Source organism: Centroberyx affinis, unplaced genomic scaffold (assembly GCF_046629955.1).
Source record: "Centroberyx affinis isolate AG114_WGS23_722 - 3 ecotype Tasmania unplaced genomic scaffold, CSIRO-AGI_Caff_v1 ptg000860l_1, whole genome shotgun sequence".
Lineage (NCBI taxonomy): Eukaryota > Metazoa > Chordata > Actinopteri > Beryciformes > Berycidae > Centroberyx > Centroberyx affinis.
The window spans coordinates 1-13,932 of NW_027279454.1; the positions used below are offsets into that span (position 1 = coordinate 1).

General features: G+C 42.4%; 1 protein-coding gene across 1 annotated transcript in view; it reads right to left on the reverse strand.

Moving 5' to 3' along the window:
* Window positions 1-6: 6 nt before the first annotated feature.
* The window catches only part of tent4b (terminal nucleotidyltransferase 4B), a 33,484-nt gene continuing 19,558 nt past the window's right edge, over window positions 7-13,932 (reverse strand). The window contains exons 2-12 of the mRNA XM_071521142.1: window positions 13,044-13,167; window positions 10,247-10,293; window positions 8,479-8,599; window positions 6,474-6,581; window positions 5,113-5,241; window positions 4,199-4,412; window positions 3,557-3,683; window positions 2,540-2,643; window positions 2,104-2,306; window positions 876-1,022; window positions 7-317 (exon numbers count right to left, since the gene is read on the reverse strand). Coding sequence (XP_071377243.1) covers window positions 159-317; window positions 876-1,022; window positions 2,104-2,306; window positions 2,540-2,643; window positions 3,557-3,683; window positions 4,199-4,412; window positions 5,113-5,241; window positions 6,474-6,581; window positions 8,479-8,599; window positions 10,247-10,293; window positions 13,044-13,167 — 1,483 coding nt within the window. The 3' untranslated portion in view covers window positions 7-158. The remainder of the gene's footprint in view (window positions 318-875; window positions 1,023-2,103; window positions 2,307-2,539; window positions 2,644-3,556; window positions 3,684-4,198; window positions 4,413-5,112; window positions 5,242-6,473; window positions 6,582-8,478; window positions 8,600-10,246; window positions 10,294-13,043; window positions 13,168-13,932) is intronic.

Here is a 13,932-nt window from a genome sequence, read left to right on the forward strand (position 1 = left end):
GTCCCCCCAAAAAAAAGCTTGAGAGAGAGACAGATAAAGATGTTGAATACTACTAACAACCTCCCAAGGCTGGAGTCTGGCAGCAGAAGTAGGACAGTCAGTCAGTCAGTAGCGGACGAGGACGGGGGCGTGGGGGGGGTGGGACAGCGAGGCGGCCCCTATCTGCAGAGGTCCTCTTGCGTAGAGTCGCGCTGATTTTTCCTCTTCTTGCCGTTGCCCTGGTGGTGTGGCTTGTTGCTCTGGTGACTTTTGGTGCTGGAAGAGGAGCTCTGCTGCCCGTGGTGGCCGCTCTTATGGTGGGAACGAGACATCCTGGCCTGGGGGAGGAGCACGCACAAAATAGCATCAGGGTTCTTACACATTTTCCATTTCAAAATCCTTTTTACAGACCTCATGACTAGGATTGACTAGATTTCATGACTAGGTTCGACGATTTTGGTGGGGTGTTCGATACGATGTAGGCGGATATGGTGGGGCAATATGACTATCAATAAGGCCATATCAGTATATAGCTGATTATGGATTATTCTTCATGAAATATATCATAAAATTAGTCAAAAAAAACAACTAGCATACAAGCATCAGACGTTCTTCTATGTGATGTCTTTAATGTCTTTTACTTTTGTATGTTTTTACCCTCTCTGAGTATGTTTGCTTTTATTTGATTGTTAAAGCACTTTTTATAGTTTTAAAAAAGCACTATAAAAATGATTCTTATTACTACTTTCATTATTATGTTCATTGTATTTACTTTCTACTCTCCAAACTGTGAAGCACTATGTAGTTTTGCTTTTCAATTGCTATATAAATTAAGTTTATTATTGTGTACATCCTAGGCGCTGGCAGGGGGTTGAGCTGAGCAGAGCTGAGCGTACCTTTCCTCCCTTGTTGCTTCCAGGTGGAGTGCTGGTGGAGTGGCTCTGTGTTCGGTGATTGGTTACGCCGCTGGACGTTTCTCTGTGGGCGCTGGAGCCTCGGCCAGACTGCTGCTTGGCCGTCTTGCACGGGGTGCCGTCAGAGTCCTGCGGGAAAACCAAAAACATAATGAAACACCCCACTTCGCTCTAACATCCACGATAGGTTTTGATGTAGGTGCTCAATTAAATTGTACATGGGATAGTTAAATCAGATTCTGTATGTTGGTAAATACACAGCCAGACCTGAGTTAAATTGTATTTGGGAATAATTTTTACTTTCTCTGAGATTGGAACAGTAAACACCAGATGGCTGGTGTTTTCCATTCCAATGTTGTTTAAGTTGTCAACCATAGAAAAGCACACTGAATTGATTTTCAAATACGTTCTCGCGCTTGTTTGAACTTTATGGTCCTATTTGGCAAACCCTAACCATCTGGTACTTCAAGATGGTTAAACAAGAACTATTTGCAAATACTATTTACTACTGTATACAACATGATACATAAAGATCACTACTCACTTGCCTAGAAGAACAGACTGTCAAGCACAACTACCTCTTGGATTAATATTAACATTTTGAGTGCTCTAGACGATAAATACATCAGGCTGGGACATTACCACCGGCCAACAATTTCTGGCTGGTTCAATCTCTTTGGCATCTAGAATAGTAAAAGAGGCTGGTGAGTCATCCACTAGCCCCTGTGGCCTGTGGGTGCACTCTGCCTCGCAATACGTAATGTTGCTGTTGCTGCCTTCAAGTGCCTCCAACTTCCATGTTCGGAAGTGCTTTTAGTTGGAAATAAAAGTATTTACAAAAGTATTTTCTTTGGTGGCTGTAGCAAGCTTTGTTTCTGAAATCAAGTGGCACAAAGCTACTTTGTGCTGCAGTGGCAGAATTAAGAGAATAAAATGTACATTAGGCAGGCATTTAAGTTGATGTTTTAATTCATTTATAAGCCAAAAGCCATCATGTATTTGTGCTGCTTGCATTGTTAGTGTACAAGTAGGACCTTGTCGTCTCAACACCAAAAAGACAACAACTCTCGGTAACTCAGTTATTATAGTCGTATCTACCACTTTGTTGGGTTGTTCATGTGCGTGCAACTCGTAATTTTGATATTTCCCATAGCACTTGAAGGCAGTGTGTGTGTGTGTGTGTGTGTGTGTGTACGGCTGCAGGACTGACCGCGTCACTGGAGCTGGAGGCGGTGGAAGAGGAGGAAGGTGACAGCGGAGAGCAGGAGGAGCGCAGTGAAGGGGATGGAGAGGAGGAGATAGAGGAGGTTTTGCTGCGGGGAACCGGCGGCAGCACCACCACGTCGTCGTCTGGAACGTTGTTGTTGCACTCGTCCAGCTGCTGGGGCTCCACCAACAGCGTGACTTCATTTCCTACGGCAACAGTGGAGGGACAAACGTACATGAGACAAAGGTCGACTTGGTTCAAAGTCAAGTAACTGCTGACCTTTTGACCTCCCTTGTGTGTGTCTGTGTGAGTGAGAGGTTGTGAGTGCCTGTATTTTTCTCTTTCTGCGTCCATGATGTATTGGAAAAAGTAAACAAGGGAAGTAAAGATTCGGTGTCATGTAAAAAGCAGCCGAAGCCACATCAGTGGTACAACGTACTGTTGAGTGGCGGGTCGTTCTGAGACTGGCTCCCCCACTGTTGGCTGATCCATTCCCTGTATTCAAACACCTCCAGAGTCACCCGGATTATTCGGCCAAGTATGCTGTGATTGGACATGGGGAAAAGGCATAGCTGTTAGTATTTATGCAGCATTCTGAGGGCAAATGTCACTGGTAATGATCTAGACTGTTATTTTCAGAATGACCAAATACCGACAGAGTTGAAAACGTTCTAATCTGGCAATTTACATTTAAAACACCGTCAGCAATATCTGCACTGTTAAGGATGAATACTGAAACAGTGGACTGATTGGCTAATAAGAGGAAATCACTGAAATCCAAGCAAAGGAATATTATTAGCCATCAGAGTCATAAAAAACCCCCCATCAAAACCTGGGTTTTCCATTAACATTAACTTCAAACAGTGTAGGCAGTGTCTGATAGTGTTGATGATTTCAACTGCAACACAGAAATGTTTGCAGCTAAATGTCAATGGAGCCTCAATGCATAGCAGGTAGAACAGCAGGCCACAACAGAAAATGGCTGCACAAATAATTGATATTTGATCAAAATCTGACTGCTGTAATTTCTAAACCACAAGAGGCTGCCATTTTGTATTAGAGTGAAACGAGTTCAGATGGCCTCCTAAACAATGTTCTCTGATGCTGTGCCCATTCCCACAAAGCAAGTGGTACGATGGGGAAATTTGTTCATTATGTTCAAACGAACTAAATTCACATCCAAATATTTTGTCTATTGCTGGATAACAAAATTCATTATGATCCACCTGTATCGCAATTCTTACTGCAATGTACAGCAAAACAAACTCAAAGTTTTTTGCCCAAAGCTGTTTTGCCAAAAAGATCCCATTTAATTTATAAGCTTTAGTTCAACAGGGTGTGATGTTATTTTTACATATAGAAATCTTAAAACACAAAGAAGAGATTTACACATTGTACAGATGAGATTTTGAAGACAAAGGGCTTTCATGCACACCAAGAGTCTTGAACTCCTTACCTCTCAGTCTCGTTATTGGGATAGTACTTGGCGATAGGTGACACTGCGTGGCTGAGCACCACATAGGCATAGTCAAACGCCTGCTTCACCTGCATGGCACCGTACGAACTCCGGCCAACGTCGTTGTCTAAAAGACACGAGAGAGATTGTTTAAATATAGGTAGTCCCTGTGTGCCATTAAATGCCATCCTTTACACTGTTCAAATTCATTTGAGAAAATAGATTTATGTTTTAAGGAAACATGTCTGAAATACATACCTCTTTGCTCCGTTTCAGATTCAAAAGTAAAGACAACCTTGTGTTTAAAGTGTCAAGTAGACTTGACCTCTGAACAATCTGATATCAGCATTTCTTTAATTTTTTTTCAATTAGCCAGTTTTTGTCCAATTCTGGTTGGAGGGTTGGATTGTGTAAAGGGCCCACTATCTCACTATCTCTTAAATTTAACATCACATTTAAATCCATTGAGCTGGCTCAAGGGAATCTCAATAGCAGCAGTGAATAGTCAATAGCAGGGAAGCCCATTAGTCATTCACCTTCTCCCACTCAGATTTTCCCAGCTGGTAAGGGAATTTGAACTGGTGACCTTTTGATCACAAGCTGACTTTTCCAAACTTTAGGCTTTGTGTGCACTGTCCCTACCTGGCTGCAGTGGGTCCTCAATGTACAGCATGGAGGGCCTGTAGCCGTCCATCATGTTCTTCTGAACCTCGTCTTTGGCAACGTAGCAGCCTCCGTCTTTTATCCTGATGCCGGTTTTCAGGTAGTTGAAGTGGCGACCATAGAGCTCGAAGAACTCGATGAGCAGGACACCGATGTTGGTGTTGGGACTGCACACGTCCTCCCTGTAGTGGAGCTGGAAGCCAAGACATGACGAGTGGATGTCAGCATTATCGTAAATGTTAAACAGAGTGAACTCCACTCAGTACAGGATATGCATGATGTACTATGGTATATGATGGTATGTAAAGCCCTTTGAGACTTGACTGTGATAAAGGGCTCTATAAAAAAATAAAATAAACAAGACTAGACAGTACAAGTCATTCTCCATGAATTAGTTCCAGACTTTATACCTGACTGCATCACAAGTTTCAGTCTTGCCTCAGGAGAAAGTTGTTCATGTTACATAAATATTAAGGCAGGTCATTCCAAACTCTAGGAACTCTGATGGCGAAGCCTTTTGTTTTTAATCTAGACTTTGCAAGAGCCAATAAGGACCGTCCTGAGGACCTCAGGCTGTAAATTGACTGATGTGGTGTTAAAAGGTTTGTGATAGACCTTGGTGCCAGACCCATCTGTGCCTTAAAAGTGGTCAGTAAAATCTTAAGATCAAGGCATGGCTGCAGGAATCAATCACCTACATGCACCAATGATGTTCCTCATTGGAATGAAAACTGGAAAGATATACTTAAGTCTTGAGAAATAAAAAAATCAATGAACTGGGTGTTCATTTACCACGATGTGACTGCTGAATCGAGACACAGTTGATTCATTTTTTGACAGTACTGGCTACTGAATACACCCAGTGCTTGTTGAGAGTGGAGAGAGCATCTGACCTGCAGGAAGCTGACAGCCATGAGGAAGAGGCTGTAGGAGCCAATTCCTCCGGTGAAAACCTCGTTGAGATCCCTTTGCAGCAGGAACTGCTTCAGCACCAGCACCAGGTAAGGCAGCACAGGGTATTTCTATAGGACAAAAGACAGATACAGCAAGGAATACAGTTATTCATGTTGATGTCTACAGCACCCTCTGGTGGGAAAACAGAACTTTATAGTCAAATGGCTAAAAGAAATGTCTAGGATTTTAACAGCCTGTCATACTGATCACTGATAAAGCCCCCAGCTGGGAGCTTTAAAACATTTTCCCACCAGAGTTTTTGTTTATAAGAAAAGTGACTCCAGCCTGCTGTTAGCATTTGTTAGCAATGCTGCAGCAAGTCAGTGAGTTATGAACCTTTACTCTCAAAATCCCACGCAGGACATTGAATATGCTGCTGTAGCTGTTGTAATAGTAAGTACAAATAATAAAACAGTTTGAAAGGTGTTCTAAATGTGTTGAGAGTCCTGATTAGAAAACAATAACAATCATGAAATAGGATGGACTTACTGTCAAAGTTGTATAAAGACCCTTTCAAACATCTCTATTATTCTTACTATTGCTATAGCTAAGAACGTATATGGAAAGAAAGAAACAAATGCCAAAATGAAGCTGATGCCAGTTTCTCAGGTTTTCCAGAAAACATCAACTACTGAGTGAAATGTTTTTGAAAGTCCTGAAAGGGGCATCGATGAGCTTCTTAAAACTCTGAGGAATTTTTCGAGGTGACACTACTATCTCCCATGGAGGCTGGGACACTTATGAGACTTACACCAAGTGGAGTCCTGCATTACTGTACCTACAAGTCGTACAAGCTGGGCCTGTGTCGAATCAACATGTATCCGTGAAACAACAATAACACTGCAAGGTTTGAAATGTGATGGTTTTTCCAAGGAGCACATGAAACATTTAAGGGCGCAGGAAAGAAATTCAGGAGCACAATGTGTGAACATTTTTTTAAATACCCACCCTCTGCTTAGAATCTGAAGTAACAAAAGTGACCCCTTTACAATTTTCTATATCAGATGAGTTCATTTTAATAGGCATATCATATGTCCTGCGAAAACCTCAAAACTCTAGTCTTGGTGATTTTGTTTTGAGGGATCACCTGCTCCTTTATGGGCAGAGAAAAATCTACCAATACTTGGTCTTATAAAAACTTTTCAAAACCCGGTGGATAAACTCAAAACTGCATGGTAGTCAGTCTGAAAACAAGAATGCAATTATTAGTTCCTGAAAACTTTTACAATTTAGAGAAACAAGGTTTTCACCCGACAGCGGCGATAAAATGGCAGCAGTACAGAACCCTGACTCTGCATACCTCTTTGAATTCCTTGATGAGCCGGGCGGCTTTTACGCCACTCTTCACATTGAAGCTGATGTCAACTTTGACCTCAGTGAAGGAGTCAGTCAGTTTGATGATGGGAACCTGGGGACACAAACCGCGAGACAGAAAGGATAGAGGTGTTGACGGTGAATAGGGCCGGACAGGCAGTAAATCATTCACACAAGACCCAGCCACCAAAAGATGTTTATGCTGAAAAACACAATGCCAGCTGTATCCACATTTTACTGCAACTCATACTGTCATCTCAATATTCAATACAATATCACGCAGCCCTAAAAAACAAGCTCAGAGCCCACAGAGATAAGGAACCATTAATAAAAGTACTGATCTAACCCTTAAATAAAATCTTAAGCACAACTGGAAAGCTCTATTCAAATCCTTAGATAAAGTCCTTAAATGAAAAGAAAAAATAAACAATAATCTACATTTATTTTTTTATTTAATTTACATAAAAAAAACTTAAATCATTAATCTAATCTTGCATTAGAAATTAATGGCAGAATGGGAGTGGTTGAAAAAAACTGAAATCCTGGGTGTGATCAGGAAAACTCAAAACACAACAAACAAAAAAAACAAAACTAGCTAAGTGCTAGTTTAAGCTTGTCACCTGCACGCTCCCTCTCTCACACAACACAGCTCCCTTATGTTACCCAGAGAGAGCAGCAAAAACATACACACTCACCAACCCTGACAGTTAGATGGAGCTAGTGTCCAAAGACTAGGCTAACTCCCGAAAGAAAGTAACAAAGAAGGAATCAAACAAAGGGAGGGAGACAGCCAGAAAGCAGGAGAGAGAGGGAGAGAGAGAGAGAGAGAGAGAGACACACACACACACAGGGGATGATCTTCTTTCATTCTAGGCCTATCCATGACTTGCAGAGCCGTCAGTGTTTTGTTGACATGAACAAGCAAAAGTCCCAGCTCACTTCAGATGAAACCTTACTCTCTCTTCCTTACTCTCTACCACCGACATCACTGACACCAATAAAGTCTGCAGATAAACTCCCCAATCTGTCGTTTCAGGATATACTCATATATCATATTCACAACCCGTCTCCATATTCTGGTAAAACCCTTAAGAAGTACAAAAGAGCTGAAGTATTTTGTTATTTCTACAGGAAAAACATGTTCCTGATTACCGGGCAGGTAAGATAACCAACATGGTCAGGGCCCAGTCGTTGTGTTAAGTGTGTGTTAAGTGTGCTTCATAGCTTATGATACTAATTACCTGGCAGTTTATTATAACATCAGAAAATATGACTCATGCCATATTGATTAATGATGATTAATCATTGTTAATCATTATGTATTTGATCATAACACTGGCAATAGCCTGCCTCAAGCACTGAACACACAACAGTGAGGCCATGAAGATTTGGAAAGCCACCTGAAATATGCTAAATGCTACGGAAATCACGCCATCTACTGACCAATAGAGGTAACTGCCACAGTTATAAGTGAATGAGAGTGAATGAGTATCCAAAATGAATAGAAGTCCATGAGCATTGTCCCCAAAATATGTCCTCCTTATGGACAAACTATAGTACTTAAATTTAAAACACAAGAAAACTGTCCTCCCTCTAGAAATAAATTCAAGAAAGCAGAACAAATCTTGAAAAAACCTGAAACATTTTTATTTCTTCCCATTGATTAATTGGATTGATTAATTGATAACTATTGTGATTTAGCCTGGAGAAGTTTTTAAAGGGTCTTGTTTCCAGTTGTTACAGTTGAGCTGAAACCCACCATCTAATGCAATGAATGTGTGAAACAAGTTGTAAAACTCATTCTGGTATATTCCTGTAAAAAGTGACCCATTTGTAAAATTCCCTGATTCCCTGACCCCCGAAAATTTGATCAATTTCCCTTCCAAAATACACCTTTAAAATCCAATGGTATTCCAGTAATTCCATGACCAGTGGGAAACCAGTAAATAAAGAAACAATATAAACAACAACAACACAGATCACAGTCATACCGTGGCTTTGTCCAAAACTTTGATGGAGTTCTCGTCTGCAACATTCCTCTTCCGGAGAGCCTCTTCCAGAGTCCAGAGAGGGAGTGTCTCCCACTTTCCAAAAACCACCAGGTCAATGTCACTGAAGGAGGGAAGAGACAGGTCAGTCACAGCACTCCCATCCCAACAACAGACAGCACATAGACCCATTACTTGTGTACGCAAGAAAGACACACAACAACGCAAAAGGTAATGCAAGGGTCACTTCTTGCATTGTTTAGTTCAAATTTTGTAACATGATGCAAATCCATATTACAATATTGTGCGTTTCGGGTAAAGGCTCTAAATGCAAATACTGCTAAATGGACAACTACAAACAAAGACTCAAAGTCTTTTGTAACTAGTTGCCAATGCCTGTTGCCTGATCCCAGTCACTAAATACCTCAGTGCCACTGAGAGGTATCACCGGCCGGCAATGGTTCTTGTCATCGGTAATCAGAGACACAATATGATGGAGGTTTTCAAATTTTGATCCCGATATCTGAAAATATTACAAATGCCTCTTTTCATCTAAATTCTGCATAGACAAAACAAGAGAATAATATTCCCTATCTTGAAGTATCTACCTATTTAAAAGGACACATGTACAATCTTCTTTTTAATATTTCCTCTTAGCGGCGATTGAGAATGTATAAAAGCAGACATTCCTCTACAGTAGCCATTTTTAAATACCCGCACTCACTCCAGACTAGTGGCTTTGCTTCCCCCTTGTGGATAAGCAGTCTGTAACCTCAGACAGGGCTCAAGGAAGCCGGTCGACAGGCGTATACTATGTGAGCGGAGAGCTTGCATATGTTGCCAACTTGTGTTAGTGTATGCGTGCCTTGCATTAACTACGCGTCAGGCTTTAGACAGACGCACACTGAAATACACATACACCGAGCAACTCACCCACACCTTGCAAATAGGTACACAGACATAAGCCCCTTACACGTTTACCGAAACACACGTGGATACACAGACACACAGAAGCAGAAATGCACTGACACACACATCATAAACACACACACATACACTCACTCTCATGCATGTGTCCACACACACGGCTTAGTCCCACTAATCTCGAGTCCTCAGTACGGTGTCAAGAGTCCACTAATCCAGGTGACGCGTCAGTGTGTGGGGTGGTAGGTGGGTGGCTGTTATTTGGAGTGTGTGTAGGCGGATGTGTGTTTTTGCGTACATGTGGCTGGGTGTTTCTTAGATAGCCCAGGTCCCTCTCAGAATAAAGTTTTAAAAAAGGCCCAGGATCAGCAGCACTAAGGGCCGATTCACATGCAGCGCTCTAAAACGCTTGGAAAACGCTGAGTGGACAGTGAACACAGAACATTTATCAAGTGCGCTTGGACGGTTGCGTTATGGGTGCGCCTGGTGTTGCCAAGCAAAGTCGCGGTCAGACAAAAAGCCGCGTCAAAACGCGTGCGCGTCGCCACCGCAATGGCTTCGCGTTTGTGCACGTCTGCCACGTGTCTGCCGCGTGCCTCCATTGAAATGAATGGATTTGAGTGTGCAAAAGACGCGGCATGTGAACCGGCCCTAAAGCTCCTTAATCCTTAAAACAAAGGCAAATAATGAATTGCTGGCTACACAAGACACTTTCTCTATAACAGAGTTATGTGTCTTTTTTTTATTTTTTTTTAAGAGTCCAGTTTATAGTCACCGTTTGGCAAAGACTGAGAGGACAAATAAGTGTTTGGTTGTCTAAACCAGCCTAGAGATTCAAATGGCTTACCTTGTTGGCAGATAAAGACCGGTGCTGAAGCTCCCGAACACTTGGACCTGGAGAGATAGCACACACACTCATATAAATGTTTTGGGTTTATTTTTTACATCCATTGAGTTGAATTAAAATGTATGCAAATATTGCAGAGGTTCAAGAGGGTTTGAGTACATTGAAGGATACAAAACACACACACGGTCAGTTGTTCATGTCACACACAAACCCCATAAAGCCTCTAACGCACTTGCACAAGTTTTTTTTTTTTTTTTACAGATTAATCAATATACAATTTGCATTATTCTTTACATTTTATTTTTATTCATTTTTTTTTAAGAGTTGGGCAAAATCATTTTTTTCACATGCTTGTCACATCAAACCAACTTGCTGTCCTCTTAAGAGAAAACCATGGCTGGCAACTTGGGGGACAGGTGCCACATCACTGAGGACAGACAGCATCACCAAGCTAAGCGTCGAGGCAGCATTCATTGATTTTCCCACGCTAAGCAGTTCTGTGGCTGGAGTTTCGCTGTTACAAAAACCTGTTCTCCGAGCTGTACAATTATCATCACTTGACAGTTTAACATAGTGTTTTATGAAAACGACAAGCCCGAACAACTACTAACGATCAGGGAAGAAGGTGGCATTTCAATTTTTTATAAGAGCATTTCAGTCGCCATAGTACATACTGTGTCATTAGAGGTTTGGTTCTTCACATATCTCTCTGAGACACACATACAGTGCATGTTAGCATTTCACAAGCGGGGTCAGGGGGAGTGGCCTCCCTGAAACAAGTAGGGATTTGGTGTTTCATTCGACATGGACATACAAATTGGTTACGACACAGTCTCTTTAACCAGTGGTCTCTTAACCTGAATGCTATAAACCAGCTTTCATGCATCTAGGCACGACTTCAACCCCCCTCCCCCAAATCATCTGAATTGTTCACGACAGAGCGCAGATTGGTGTCTGAGGGCACAGAAATAGCCTTGAACCTGCCTTTATTCCCTTAAATCTCCTCCCCGCTTCCTACTTTAAACAGCAGTATTAACCCTCCAATCAGCTTAGCCCTGGGCATGTGACTGGGCTGGAAACCAGAGGCGTGTTTGTGAATGAATGAATAGTAAGTCCTGAAGACTTCTGCAAAGGGCGATGTAACTACAATGGGTCACCAAGGTGAGCTATGACTTGTGTGGTCTTGGCACTCATTCACTGGAACTTTTACATCCAATAGGTCGGCCCATTGTTGGGCCGGCACAGGACTAGGAGCTTGAGAAAGGCTTTGACTGAACAGAGCTGAACAGCAAAAGATAGGCTTGCAGGGACTTTTTTCTTGTTTAACTGACCTAGACAAGCTTCTGTAGATGCCTGGTGAGTTCACCTCGCTGTTTCGGAACAGACTGTGGATAAACTCCACTCCTGACTTTATAATCTGCCTGGTGGGTGTCTAGGCGTCTGAGCTGATCAATCAAACTGAGTAGATCACCAAGTTACCCCTGCTCACCTCTCAGGACGCAGGAGAAAAGGAAGAAAGCCAGACAGGACTGGGACAGTATTGTACTTTTTAAATTAAGAGCTGCTAAGCTCAGAGCGGACACACTCTCAAACACACAGCTCTTTCAGCAGCACCAAAGTCAGTGGGAATAAGGACACCTGGGGCAGTGCTGATTACGAGACCCAAACACAGCTCTGTACAGCCGGGCGATAACAGTGGGGGAGAGGATGTTTTATGAATGGCTGGTGCTTGCAGCCATTAGCTTGCCATCACATACAGCCTGCCGTTCATTGTTACTGTGGCAATTGAGTGCTTTAAATTTCTGAGAGCATGGAGTGGTCAGAGTAGCCTGATGGTTAGAGACACCCTTACAAAGCTACCTGCCAAAGTGTTTGATGTATTCCAAAATTCATCAGACACTTTCACCATAGTACCAACCCCTTGGATTCTTCTAAAAGAAAAGAACATAATGGTTGGTTTCCTGCCAAAGTAACTAATAGAGTAGGCAGACTTACTAGCTACAGCCAAAGGTTTACAAGCATTTGGCTGGAGGCTGGTGATAATTCCCCACCCTGATTATCAGTAGCAGACCGAAAAAAATCATGTGTCGGTTGTGCCGTACTAGAAAAAAAAACAACCTCTACAGTCTAAATAGATGTGAAGACAGTTTTTCCCCTGCTTCTTAGTATTTCAGCTCATTCTGCCGGAATCTCAGGCAGTCCACTGTGTGGGTGAGGCCTATGTCGAATTCCTTGCCAAGAATGTCTGCAAGTTTATTCTTCAGCTACACTGACCGATGATCGCAGCTCTAGCTAGGAACACCCCGCTACCTAGCCTTCTCTTGGAGAAACCTCATCTACTTTGGAAAGAGCCAAATAAGTGTAAGCACCGTTTAAATCCACTTTGTAACTCTCACAGATCAAGTAGGTGTTGTTGGGGGGTGCACCATACTGGCTCTACCATCAGATATTGGGGCCATACCATGTCAAGGGCCTAATATTGATATATTTTAAGAGGGGGAACCTCAGCTCTTAAACTGTTTCTTGTAGGCTAGGCCTATATTTTGCTGGACCACAAATCCTGTGCTCTGGCATGCCATTACCAAAATGGCACCGTTGCACAAATGGAGCATATCATTACCTTAAAAGGTAAAAATTAAGCAGCCATTCTAAATGAAATTAAATGTTTCAATATTGCTGATATGCCAATATTATAAGATTATTGATTGTGGAAACTAAAATCATGATATATGACAATACACAATTAATTGTGCAGCTCTTATTTGAATGGGGTTTTAGGGTGGTGGCAGTGTTTTACCTCAGCGCTGGGCCACAGGTCATGGATGACGCCCTTGATCCTGTCCACCACTTCCAGCCTCATCTTCTCCTCCTCCGGCCGCGGGGAGATATACTCGTAGAAGTCATTGATCTCCTCATGTAACCTGCACAGCACACAGAACACAGCATTGTGAGGAGTGTTGAGGAATGCAGACATACACAGTGTGAAAATACATAAGCAAGGTTCAATGAACACTAAATAAAACAGGAAGAGGAACTTGTATTATTGTCAGTCACAGAGCAGTCATAGCCTAGAAGGGTTGGAGAAGCGGGCTTGTGACTGGAACATCGTTGGTTTGAATCCCTGGACCAACAGGGGAAAACCTGGACAGGGAAATTAGTAATGTGTCTGCCCTCTGTGGACAACTACTGCACTTGAGCTAAGAACTAAACCTCCTGCACCAGCGGCCAACCGTATGAGGCTGAAGTAGTACTGGGCAGCTCCCAAGTGTGAATGTGTGTAACTTTGTAATGTTAAGTAGGGCATGGCTAAAAGAGCATGTATGCTATTTCAGCCATGCTCTACCATGCCTACATACCCTGCTCTTATTGTAGGGCAGCAGGCTTACCAAACCTGTCTGTGGCTGCTAAGGTTTTATTTCCTGTTTTGTTCTTTAACTTCATTTATCTAGGGAGGATCTGCGGAATATATATGCTCTTTTTCAAAAGTACCTTGCTTCACATTCACACAGTGACACTTAAGCAACTGGAGGTTATGGGTCTTGCTCAAGGACACCTCAGCAGTTGTTGAGGTAAGGAAGACAGTTATTCATTCACATTCTCAGCCCAATTTACCCTGCTGACAGGGATTCAAACCAGCAACCTTCAGTTTTTCAGCTCTACCAGACACGTTGGCAAGGTAATGTTGT